Source organism: Acomys russatus, chromosome 5 (genome assembly GCF_903995435.1).
Source record: "Acomys russatus chromosome 5, mAcoRus1.1, whole genome shotgun sequence".
NCBI classification, from domain to species: Eukaryota; Metazoa; Chordata; class Mammalia; order Rodentia; family Muridae; genus Acomys; species Acomys russatus.
The window spans coordinates 29,179,597-29,191,325 of NC_067141.1; the positions used below are offsets into that span (position 1 = coordinate 29,179,597).

Consider the following 11,729-nt stretch of genomic DNA (forward strand, 5'->3'; position numbering starts at 1 on the left):
CGCAGTTCCTGCGCTGCTGACCCTGTGAAGGGAGCCAGTCTCTGTGAGCCTCTTAGCTGAAAACTGCAAAGTGAAGGATGGTTGTTTGCCCAGAGGAGGCAGAAGCCTCGTGGGTGTCCCCAAAGGAAGGGTTGTGCGGCGTCTGGCCCACTGCAGGTGCCCTGAAATCTGTGTTCCAGTGTTCGGAGGAACAGAAGGGGCAGGCGCATGGGCACCGGCAGGGGTGGGGGCTGCAGCCCCTCCCGCAGGGCTTGGCTGGGGGGAGGCTCCTGCCTGGGGGCCCCTGTGGGAGCCCCCCCAATACAGAAGAGGCAGCAGCAGCAAGTTTAAAGTAGAACTCATCCAGAGGGGCCAGCCAAGTCACCTAGAAACCCAGAAAGAGTTGGAGCTGGCTCTTGTTGGGGGAGGAGGGTCAGCGAGGGAGGAGCCTCCCTACCGGCGCCTTTGCCCCAGGCTCTCGGGCCTCAAGGGGAGCCTTGCCTGGCACTGGCTGTTCTCCATATCGTCACCATAATGGCGGCAAACCTAATGAGTCTCGTCTTTGGTTATGGCCTTGTGCAGTGGTAAGATGATTATCTCCAAGTGAGGCCCAGAGCGGGGAAGGGACTTGCCCAAGGTCACACAGCTTCCTGAGAGGATTTTACCCCTCATTCTGACTTCCTGCCTCTGCTCCCGGCTCTGCAGGAGGAAAAATGGGGGGGGGGGCGGTGCAGGCCTGTGATTCTCCTCATCCTCTCTCACAGGGCTATAAAAGGGTTACCCTTTCAGAGCTCCAAGCACTGCCAACCTTCTGCAGAGGATAGAACCACTCAGGGTGGAGGTTGGTCTCTGGACCCACAGGTTTGGGTTTAAATCCAGGACTCCCTCTTTGTGCAGACGCTGGTTGTCAGGGTGGAATAAACACACACACCCCTCTCTAAGTAATGAGACAGCTAGGAAAGAAATCTGTGGCAATGTCAGGGGAAAAGATGAACAAAAGGACCGGCGCTGGCCCAGGGGACCCTGCTCACCAACCCTAGGGTCAGGAGGACCTGGAGTCAGGGCCTGAACCTCAGGCCTTCTGCAAGGAGGCCTTTCCAGAAGCTTCTGGAAGCAGGTCTTTGGAAAACAGGATGGAAGCTGTTTGTTGGGCCAAGCCCTCTTCTTCCCCCACCGCTAATCTCTTGAGGCTGGGCAGCCCCCCATTAGAAGCCTCCTTCCTCCTCCTTGAATGCTTTCTTCCAGCTCTGAAATGGTAATAGAGCTTCTCGGCAAGCAGTAATGGGGGACGAAAGCAGCCTTTTCCGGCCTCTACCCTTGATTAAGGGATTGGTCTGGGCCCACGGGTCCCTCCCCAGGGCCTCTGCTTAAGGGAGGTGCAGCAAGCATCCTTAAGCTGCATGCTGGTGGGAGGGGGCCACATCACCCTGGAAAAAGTGGAGCATGGGAAGGGAAGCTCCAGCCCAAGGCTGGAGGAGAGGCTAGGCACACTCCAGTCCTAGGAGGGCTGGTGGGTGAGCATAGCAGGATAAAGCTCCCGGACCTGAGCTCTGGGTCACAGGGAGGTCAGGATTCTCTGCCTCCTGGTAGAGAGGCTCCTGGCACATGTGAGTGAGCTGCCCACTTCCTGGGCAGAGTCAGGACTTGAATCCAACCCCTTGTGCTCCAAGGCTAGGGTTCTGTTGAAGCAGCCCACATTTCAAGAAAGCTGCAGGCCAGCATACCCATGTTTCTTCTCACAGTGACTGGCCATAGGGAGAGACAAGACGGAGCAGCCATCCCCAACAAAACAAGGATGCCCTGGGGATGACACAGGAGGTGGCCAGAGGGAAAAGCAGGATGGCCATGCCTCTGTGAAAACCTGGCATTTGAAGCAAACTGGAGACTTTCACATCAACCGTGAAGATCAAGGGCCGGCAAAGTCCGTGCTCAGTAGCCTCACCTTGCAGGCACAGAGGGGGCTAAAGGTCTTCAGAGTCATAGGCTCCACTCTCCATATCTGTTGGGCACTAGCAACCATTAAAGTATCTTTAATCCACGAGTTCCTGCAAGGCACAAACCAACCAATGCTGGGGTTCAAAACGAAGTGCCCTGCCCTTGCTGGGGTGAGTTGGGCATGCAGGAAATCTGGTCCTGGGAAAAGTGACTGTCCTATTAGTTCAGGCATGGAAGGAGGTCAGGCTTGACATGCCCTACAGGGCAACAGCAGAAACCAACCTACCCAGCCCCACAGGCTAGCTGAAAGTAAGCTAATGTCAGGCAATGGGCTGGGGTGCTGGTGGGAGGCAGGGGTGGGGTAGGGTGGGGGCGTCCGTTTACTCCAGTGCTTCCCCTCCTGAGCACCAGGGGAATCTGGCCCCAGCCAGTCTCCTCAGTGAGCGGCTCGCTTCCCACCCTCACACACAAACACCACCCCTAGCCTCCCTTCTCATTTTACTTATTTATTTACTTCTTGTCTCCTGTATCCCAGGCTGGTTTCAAACTCACTAAGTAGCCAAGGAAGACTTTGAACTTCCAATCCTCTTGCCTCCACAAGTGTGATTACAAGTGTGCACCACCATAGACAATTGTGTGTGGCACTGGAGATGAAGCCTAAGGCATTGTGCATGCTGGGCAAACACTGCACCAAGGGAGTGAGCTACCTCCCCAGACTTGATGCCCTTATTTTATTTTTACCGTGCTGGGAATCAAACCCACGCCCTTGCACATGCTAGGCAAATGCTCTGCCCCTGACCTATATCCCTAGCCTTTGTGGTTTCTCTCCAAAAATAGCATCAAGGGGTCTAGAGAGATGCCTCGGCAGCTAAGAACACTTGCTCCTGCAGAGAACCCAGGTTCAATTCTCAGCACCCATATAGTGGCTGAGAACCATCCATAACCCCAGTTCCAGGGAATTCAGAGCTTTCTTCTTACTTCCACAAGCACATGGTGGTACACCTACATACATGCAGACTAAACAGTCATAACATACACATAAAATAAAATCACCTAAAAAAAAAAAAGCAGCACAAAGGAGGAGCCTAACCTCCTGAGTCTGAATGCAGTACCAACTGCGATCCTAGGCCAAACTTACCTCTCTGAACTCCACCTTCTCAAGGGTTTTTTTCTCCAAAACACTGGGGTGAGGACCTGCTGTGCCTGTAATCTTGAGGTTATTTGGAACTAAAGAGGGTAAGCCAGCCATAGAGACATCCAGAAATTGCAATACGACCTCCTTGGGTGGTATAAGATGGGGTGGGGACAGGGCACTAGTAGAAACTCTGCCTTAAGTGTGTTGAGGTGTGTGTCACACAGCCTGGCCTCAAAAATCCCAAACCCCCATGTATTTGACTTAACTCTGTGCTGTCACCAGTGAAGTCCCCGTGGGCTTTCCTGGTTGACGGTCCCCATAGCCTTCAGAGGAAAGCCATTCTTCTTTCACAGGCGTCGGTTCAAGTCAGCACAATATAGTCATCTACTTAAGTCTGAAGAGTTTTAGGAGCTGGGGTTCTGTAGGGATCTGACAGCTTCCTAAGGCCTTGGGTTTGACAAGCAAACAAGGTGTACCAGCAAACAAGGTCCTCAGAGCTCTCGGCCACCAAAACTCGCTGTCTAGAAGAAAGAAAAATGAACGAACGAAACAGTTTCAAGATGCAGGCAGAGTAAAGAAAGGAACGTGGCTTCCTAAAGTGCGAAAGTTGGAGGAGCTATTGAGAGAAATAGCTTGCTGCCCAGACAGCGGAGCAGGCCGGGCAGGGGTCCGGATAAACGTTCATTTGGGGTCAACTGATATTTCTTTTATAATCATGAGTTTTGGCTTCCCCACGTGCTAGCTCTTAGCACCGAGTTTCCTACTTTGCACACGCTCAAGCTGCAGGGTGCTCAGGGCCACGCCCAACCCAACCCAGCTAGCCCGGAGGGGTGCGCCCCAAACAAGTTTGCACTTCGCGGCGGGCTGGGCAGCTGGGAGGGACAACATCGTAGAGCAACGGACTACATTGCCCACAATGCCTAGCGCGCCGCCATCTCAGCCGGTGGGCGGTGGTCGTCCCAGGTCCTGGCTATTGTAAGCCAAACGGCTAGCTCTACACGCCCCAACCCCGACTCCTCCTTGAGGGGCGTGAGACCCAACCGAGTAGGGCGCCTGGCACCTGGGCAGTGCGTAGACGCCTTTGCACACCCCCTATCCCCGGAAGCCCTTGTCCACGTGTCGACCCGCGCGCGGAAGTCCTCTCGCTCCTTGCTGACCAAGGGTCTCGCACGTTCCTCGCTGGATCTGCGCCCACTCGGCCTCGTGCCTAACCCGCCTCTGTTTGCGCCTCAGTGACAGAATGACACAGTGTCAGAAGAAGACTGTGGTCCTAGCAGGCGTGCAGATCCAGGCACCGGGCACCTAGAAGTCTAGATTTGGGACCAGAAGTTAAGTTAAAAGAGACGGGACAGACAGCCTAGGACGCTGCAAAGTAGATCCTCCCCTATCCCCTTTCAGGAGGCGGGGTTGGGGGGGGGGGCTCTGAAGTGGGGCTGGCCCTTTAAGGGGGTGTGGTCGGGGGGCGGGAGAAGAGAGCAAGACAGAGAAAGCGGCATCGGCGGCTGCTCGGGCGGCGGCCGCGGGGGACAAAGGGCGGGCGGATCGGTGGGGAGGGGGCGGGGCGCGGCCAGGCCAAGCCCGGGGGCTCCGCATGCTGCAGCTGCCCCCGGGCGCCCCCGCCGCCGCCCTCGCCGCGGAGCCGCGCGGAGCGTAGCCCGCGAGCTAACCGGAGCCTGCGGCCCGGAGCCAGCCGGCGGGCGTCCGGGAGGCGGCGGCGCAGGGAGGGGCCCGAGCGCGCACGTGGCCCCGGCGGCCGCCATGGCGGACAGCGGCCCCGCGGGGGGCGCGGCGTTGGCCGCTCCGGCCCCCGGGCCGGGCAGTGGCAGCACAGGGCCCCGAGTCTACTTCCAGAGCCCCCCTGGGGCCGCAGGCGAAGGCCCGGGGGGCGCGGATGACGATGGCCCGGTGAGACGGCAAGGGAAGGTCACCGTCAAGTACGACCGCAAAGAGCTACGGAAGCGCCTCAACCTGGAGGAGTGGATCTTAGAACAGCTCACGCGTCTCTACGACTGCCAGGTTTGCTCCCCACCCCGCGCCGATACCCTAAAATCGGACCTTAGACTGTCCGCCGGGAAACTCTAGTCAGTCACAACAGTAGTGGGAGCTCAACGGCTAAGCCACCCGTCTTAACACTCGCTGCCCCAGTGCGCTTTTTCTTGCCTGACCTAAGTCACTCTAGCTTTCTCCGCTGCCCCGGACCTTGCGTCCTTCGTGGTACTGACCCAGGTTAAGCGTGGTGTCCTCCCCTAGCCTAGAAGGAATAGCTAGCCTGGCCTGGGACTGGAGGCAGGGGTATAGCTTGGGCTGACGTGAAAGGTCTAATGCTTAGTCTAGTCGGGGCTCGCATAGACACTAGCCGAAAGGCAGAACTGTAACTGTTTCGAGTGTCATAAAGGATCTGAGTTGTTCTAGTGGGCTAGCCTGCCATTCGTCTGCCTGTGGAGACAGGTTAGCCAGCTTTCCGGGCTCTGGTTCTCCACCCCATGACTCCCTTGCTTGTTCAGATGGTGACTCAGGCCCCCAGGGGTAGGGTGGAGGAGTGGGCTTGCCCTGTGATGCCTATCCTAGCCCAGCCCGGGAATGCAGCTGGCTCTAAGTGTGATAGCTGCACCTTAGGGCAGGAGGCTTGTACCCTTTTCTTCTCAAAGCATGGGCTCTTTGTTTCCCCTTTATCAAGCATGAGTCTTTCCCATTGACCCTTCACCCTCACTTCCTCCTCCCTCCCAGGAAGCTGTGACAGGTGTTTGGGGGAGGGGAGGGGGCTGTGATGAATTGGGACAGCTGGCCCTACCAGTGCTCTAGTGAGCTAGAGGTCCCGGATGCTGAGAAAGCACATCTGCTAGGTTCACAGCCCAAGATCCCCAGCCCTGTCTGTCTGGCGCCCCTGGTGCCCACTGGCAGGGACAGGAAGTTCCCCCTCATTGGGCAATTTGCCTTGGCACAGACGTGATCTGTTTTCCTTCTTAGAGCAGCTGTCTTCTGCCGGGCAAGGAGGGCTGGGCTGGTTTTGAGTTGGGCAGGGAGGACTCTCCACCCCCTCTCCTGGCTGAGGCTCTTGTCTGTCGTCCTTCCCAACCCCTACCCCCACCCCAGGAAGAGGAGATCCCAGAGCTCGAGATAGATGTGGATGAACTCTTGGACATGGAAAGTGATGATACCCGGGCTGCTAGAGTCAAGGTAAGCCGAGGTCATCTAGTGGAGGGCTGCCCGTGGGGAAGCTTGGCCCTGGAGCCATACCTTGGTTTGGGTCATCTTCTGCCTCTGGAAAAACAAGGCTCATGGAACATGTTCCTAAGCGGCCTCAGTCTCTTGGGGGAGAGAACATGAGTGAACAGTGAGCCCGTGTCCCCAAGAACTTACTGTGTTCTCCCTCACCAGGAGCTGCTAGTTGACTGTTACAAACCCACTGAGGTAAGTCATTTTCCCTGACCCAAGGGTGGGCATGTATGTTTGGCAGATGATCACCTAGGATCCTGGCCTCTCTAACAGCCCCCACCCCCACTCCCGCCTTCCTATCTAGGCCTTCATCTCTGGCCTGCTGGACAAGATCCGGGGCATGCAGAAACTGAGCACACCCCAGAAGAAGTAAGGGTCCTGACTCAGATGACCGTGACTCCCTCAGGACAATCGCTGCTTCCCAACCTCGTAGCAACAGCAATACGGGGGGACCCTGCAGCCAGGCCTGGTGCCATGAGCAGGGATCCCTATGCCCCTGCCTAGGGGCCACTTCCCTTGACCTCAGTTTTCCATTTTGGGGGTTTTTTATTGTTATTAAACTGATGGGACTTTTTGTGTTTTTATATTGACTCTGCGGCGCAGGCCCTTTAAAAATAAAGCTAGGATACACCTTTGGAGCAGCTAACAGGCTTGGCTGGTCTTTTACAGGGGACAATACTGCTCTACAATTGTCACCAGCTCAGCTACTCCCCAGGTGACCACAGGCCTTCTTGCAGGCCATGTAGCCATGGTGATAACACATGCTGGCTCCCAGATCGGTATTCTAAGTGGCTAGGGAACTGTGTTGCTACCAGCAGTCCTGAAAGTGTTTTACCACACTGGGCAAGGGTCTCCAGGTTGCTTGGTTGAAGCTAGACCTCAGGGCTCTGTATCAAGGAAAGGAAGATGAGACTGGAGCTGGTTTTGTTTTCTCCCATGCTGAGGATCCACCGTGGGCCTCACTCCCGTTAGACCAGTGCTCCACTCCGGAGCTATTCCCCAACGCTGGAGCGCAAGTCATAATTTAAGTCTCTTAGGATCCACAAAGAAACACAGACTCACTCTTGGGTTTTAAAGGCTTTTTTGTTTGTTTGTTTTGTTTTAAAACAGTCTGGTCCCCGACAGGGGCCTCCTACCCCTCTGCAGCCCGCTACAGTTCTGAACGTCGCTCAATCTTGAGCAGCTCCACCTCAAACACCAGGGTTGCTCCACCTGGAGGGATAAGTGTGGTCAGACTGGGACATGGGGCCCTAGGAAAGTGATGGGGTGGAGGGGGTATTAAGGGTATATTACCTGGGATCTTTGGGGGAGCTCCCCGCTCTCCATACCCTGTCAAAAATACACAAAGATATTAAATAAGTTGTGGCTAGCTCCCTTCTAGCCCACATAAAGGATAATTCTGCCGTAGGGAGAAATGGAAGGTGTGGTGAAGGCTGGGACACCAAAGAACTACAGCCGAATGCAAGCCTTGCCCAATCCTGGCTGCTAAACACAAGTCGGACTTGGAAGTGGCGTATATCGCAGTGACTAGATAGGGTGGGGACCAATAAAGCTGAAGAAGCTTTAGCCCATCTTTAGGTGCAGCCCACCTTCCCTTCCCCCATCACCCACCCAACCCCAAGGGCCTCTTACCCAGCTCAGATGGGATCACCAGCTTCCGCTTCTCCCCTTCACACATCCTGCAGGATGATGTTGGCTCAGCACGTGAGGCACCCAGACCCCCTGCCCCACAACTGGGCCTTTCACCCACAGCTCACTTCCTGGATCACTGCAACATGTACCCCAGACTTACCCCAGCAGCCCCTGGTCCCAGCCCTTGATGACCTGGCCAGTGCCAAGGGAGAAAACAAAGGGCTGGTTCTGTGGTAGGCTGCTGTCAAACTCTGTCCCATCTTCTAGCTTCCCCTGTGAGACCATGGGAAAACTAGTAAGGAGAGAGGTGAGCATTCCAGAACTCCCTTCCACCCCACTTTTCTCAAGGTGGTCACCATAGCATTGGTGGTCACCTTCCTTAAAAGGTAAAATGCCTTGGGTAGCTCATGTACAGTAATGTACGTGCTGGCATCTAAACGGAAAGGGAAAGGCATGGGGAACCATGGAAAAGAGCTCAGAGGACAAGCGGTGGTGTGCTCAAGGTCATCTACACAATTGGGGAAAGAATGAGATTCCAGAGTCCTTTCTGGATCCCAGAAGATCCACCCTGACACATACCGTGTAATGCATGTGTAAGACATCTCCCTTTCTAGACTTGATGGGGCAGTGGTCCACGCGTTTCTTCACTCCGATCTGCAGCTTCCGTTTGCCTTCTGCCCCCGTGGCTGTGGCCAGGGCACTCAGGCAAATGGACAGTATTGTCAGGACCCAGCTCAGCCTCATGTCTCTGTAGGCACAGGCCACCCCATCCCCGACCAAAACGGGGGGGGGGGGGGTAGAGGGCATCATGGAACTTAAGCCAATGTCATCCCCATTGTATCTTCTTGCCTGTTCTGGGGAATCCCACTGTCCCCGGTCACCACCCTCTCCCCTGGGCTCTTCGGCCACACTTACCAGTCCAGTGAGAAGGGGGCTTGGCCGAGGACCCCAGCAGCGAGGGGAGGGAGTCAGGGGAGGCCACAGCAGCCAGGGCCCCGTCCCTTTGCTCACTACCAGACCTTCTCTCCCTCCCAGTCCCCATTTCCGTTTTTCAGTTCCCGCCAGTCCCTTTACGTAAAGTCCAAACCCTATCTGGTTGCACCGGATTTGTCCCCACCGGACGACCCCACTCCCGCCACACCCAGCTGCCCCCTGTCCAGCACACCCACACCTCTGCGGCGGCTGGAGGTGGCCGGCCCCGAGGTACCCACACATCTCCGCTAGGCGGCTCTGGGGAGGCACGGTCCTCCGGAGGCATCCCCCATCCCGGTTCCGTGCCTCCTCCACCAGGGGCTCCCCCCCAGCTCTGAGCTCTCGGGGGCCTCCGAGGCACCCAGACTGGGCTCGAGTCAGCGGGGCGCCGCGCCCGCTCCACCCACACAACCTCTCCAGGGGGAGTTCTCGGTCTACCGCGACCCCAGGCGCGGCCACCACGAAGACCGCCCCCCCGTGGACGCCTCTGGCCATTACTCAGGCTTGGCTCTTCGCAAGGTTCCCTAGCCCCACCCCTTAGGACGCTTGGCTCCGCCCCCTGACTTACAACCCCGCCCTCAGTAATGCTAGGCCGCTTCTGAACAGGGGCCACGCCTGCCACTGGCTGAAGCCCCGCCTCTAACGCCTGGGATCCCACGCCCTCAGTCTCCGACCCCAAGGCTCCACCTTCCACCTGCTCCAGCTCCTCCTCTAAAGGCCAGACCCCGCCCCCCAGACCTCCTAACCCAGCTACAGAACACTTAGTTCCGCCCTCCACCCTCACCGGCTCCGTTGTTCTTCCCACCGCTGTCCCGCGTCCCGCCCCGAGCCCCAGGGCTCCGCCCCGTACGGCATGTGAGCCCGCCCCCTGCGGCATTGCCAGCCGCCGGACCCTAGCCCCAATTTCCTCGTCTGTTATCCCTCGCTGGCACGCAGATTCCGGCCCGCTTCGGACTGGCCTGCCCCAGACTACCCTCCTGCACCCGGATCACCCAGCCCGGGCTGTGGCCCCCCGCTCACCTCCTCACCGCGCCCCCGGAGCCAATCCCGCTCGAGCTGTCACCTCTGCGCAGGCGCGTCCTCGTCGCTACAGGGCGGGACACGCTGCCCGCTCTCATTGGACCGTCCAAAACCCGCTGGGGCACTCTCAGGGCGTGGCTTCTCGGTTGGCCCCGCCTCCTAAGTTATATTTTAAAACGTCACTTCCGGCGGTCGGGTCACCTGTTGGGTTTGGTAAAACGTGGTTTCTAAAAGACAGAAGGTGGTTCCGGCCAAGGTGACATAGTCATGCAAGTAGGAGTGCTGGTGCTCAGAGGGATTCTTGCCAGCACCGTGCAGACTTCTGTCGTCATGACTAGACACGCCTTTGGCTAGTTGCTGTGAAAAGAGCCCAGGGTTCAGAGCGACACCCCAGGTTTGAATCCTAGGTCTTCCGCTTCTGGCCTGGCTGTGTGACCTTGACCAAGTTCATTCTCCCGGTGGATGAGCTCCCACACGTCCCTGACCTATGTGGACCCCTTCCATCGTGTAGTCTGCAATATCCAGGCTCACCTTTGGCTAAACAATCACTGCTCACAATGGCCTCGCTGGGCCTGGTCTACCAGTGCCCAGTAGACATTTTTCAACCAAAGGAAGCCTAACCTGAATAGGCTGTGGAGTCGAGTGACTTCATACCCATCTCAGGCCAGTTTAATCAGGATGCTGACTTGAAGCCGAAGGAAGAATACTGCGTATCTGACTTAGCTTATGGGCCTCAGTAAAATGGTGTGGTGTCTCATGCCTGTAATGTCAACACTTTGGAGGTGGGGGCAGGAGGATCTAAAATTCGAAGATATTCCCAGGTATATAAAATACTCTTGGCCAGGTTGGGATACATACATGAGACACCATCTCAAAAAAAAAAAAAAAAAAAAAAAAGTTATAAAACAGCATCAGAGCTGAAGACGTAGCTAAGTCAGTAATGCTCACCTAGCGTGTGTGAACTCAGGTCTGGTTCCCAGCAGTACGTAAGCCAGGTGTGGTGGTGCAAACCTGTCACTGCAGACTTGAGAGGTGGCTGCAAGACGCTCAGAAATCTGTCATCCTCAGCTACATAGGAGTTTGAGGCCACCCTGGGCTAGGTGAGACTCATAAATGGATAAATAAGTATCATTAGGAATTCTTTAGTTTACCCTACGCCTGTCTTGGTCCTGTCTTGGTCCCTTATTTAGGGAGGGTGGCTGCTTTCAGTCAATTTCTGGCCACAAGTCCTGTAGCAGGGCAAAGCCTTGGTGCTTGGCTGGCCTTCCACTCCACCCAGGGCCCTGGAGAAGGGTGGACACCGAGCCTTGGCCAGATAGATTAGGAATCGGAGGCAGCAGCTGATGAACCCTAGGGTACCAAAGGTCACTCAGGTGGGAGGACTGAGGGCGTGGATGTGCTTCTTTTTCTCTTTTGGAGACAGGGTTTCTCTGTGTAGCCTTGGCTGTCCTGGACTCGTTTTGTAGACCAGGCTGGTCTCAAACTCACAGCGATCCACCTGCCTCTGCCTCCCGAGTGCGGGGATTAGAGGCACATGCCACCGCACCCGGCTAGGATGTGTGTCTTTAAAAGGGCCTTCCAGCCATATGAAAACGAGACATGAGGCATGAAAAGGGCAACCTCGGGAACAGTAGTGTAAGTGAGCCCAACAGGGAAGGTGGGCATTACTACCTACTGTATGAAGCAGCACACTCTCGTCTAGAGCCCAAAGGGTTCCAGTGGCAGCAATTATCTGTCCTTTCCATGTAAGCATAGGGAACAGCTCTTATGGTCTGAGTCCCTCCTTAATTTCTGGTCAAGGAAAGCAGAATTCTTGCGGTATGTAACAAGGACTTAATAA

General features: G+C 56.3%; 2 protein-coding genes across 6 annotated transcripts; one reads left to right on the forward strand and one right to left on the reverse strand.

Annotated features, from left to right (window-relative positions):
* The first annotated feature begins 4,640 nt into the window (after nt 1-4,640).
* Nucleotides 4,641-6,638, forward strand: Ppp1r14b (protein phosphatase 1 regulatory inhibitor subunit 14B). The gene is given in 5 exon segments (XM_051146009.1): nt 4,641-4,674; nt 4,677-5,065; nt 6,143-6,226; nt 6,428-6,460; nt 6,570-6,638. Coding segments are annotated over 5 exon segments (609 nt in total).
* A 673-nt stretch (nt 6,639-7,311) lies between these two features.
* Nucleotides 7,312-10,028, reverse strand: LOC127189289 (peptidyl-prolyl cis-trans isomerase FKBP2). 5 transcript variants are annotated; one of them, XM_051146010.1, is made up of 6 exons: nt 9,109-9,761; nt 8,477-8,645; nt 8,058-8,170; nt 7,898-7,944; nt 7,559-7,594; nt 7,312-7,477 (listed from the first exon to the last, which is right to left on the reverse strand). In XM_051146010.1, the coding sequence occupies exons 1-6, from the start codon at nt 9,744-9,746 to the stop codon at nt 7,416-7,418; spliced, it is 1,065 nt and encodes a 354-aa protein (XP_051001967.1). In that variant the 5' UTR covers nt 9,747-9,761; the 3' UTR covers nt 7,312-7,415. The 5 variants fall into 5 exon arrangements, 4 of the variants coding, with proteins under 4 accessions (XP_051001967.1, XP_051001970.1, XP_051001969.1 ...); XM_051146013.1 differs by having other exon boundaries at nt 7,313-7,477; nt 9,069-9,379; XM_051146012.1 differs by lacking the exon at nt 9,109-9,761 and adding an exon at nt 8,813-8,960 and having other exon boundaries at nt 7,314-7,477.
* Between the last annotated feature and the right edge of the window lie 1,701 nt (nt 10,029-11,729).

What these genes read in the sequence shown, in the direction of transcription:
- LOC127189289 (XM_051146010.1), bottom strand. Translation starts at nt 9,746, where the DNA reads ATGCCGCAGGGGGCGGGCTCACATGCCGTACGGGGCGGAGCCCTGGGG. An exon ending in GAGCCGCCTAGCGGAGATGT is followed by an intron (nt 8,646 to 9,108) that starts GTGGGTACCTCG and finishes CTGTGCCTACAG; the next exon opens with AGACATGAGGCTGAGCTGGG. An exon ending in AGCTCCCCCAAAGATCCCAG is followed by an intron (nt 7,478 to 7,558) that starts GTAATATACCCT and finishes TTATCCCTCCAG; the next exon opens with GTGGAGCAACCCTGGTGTTT.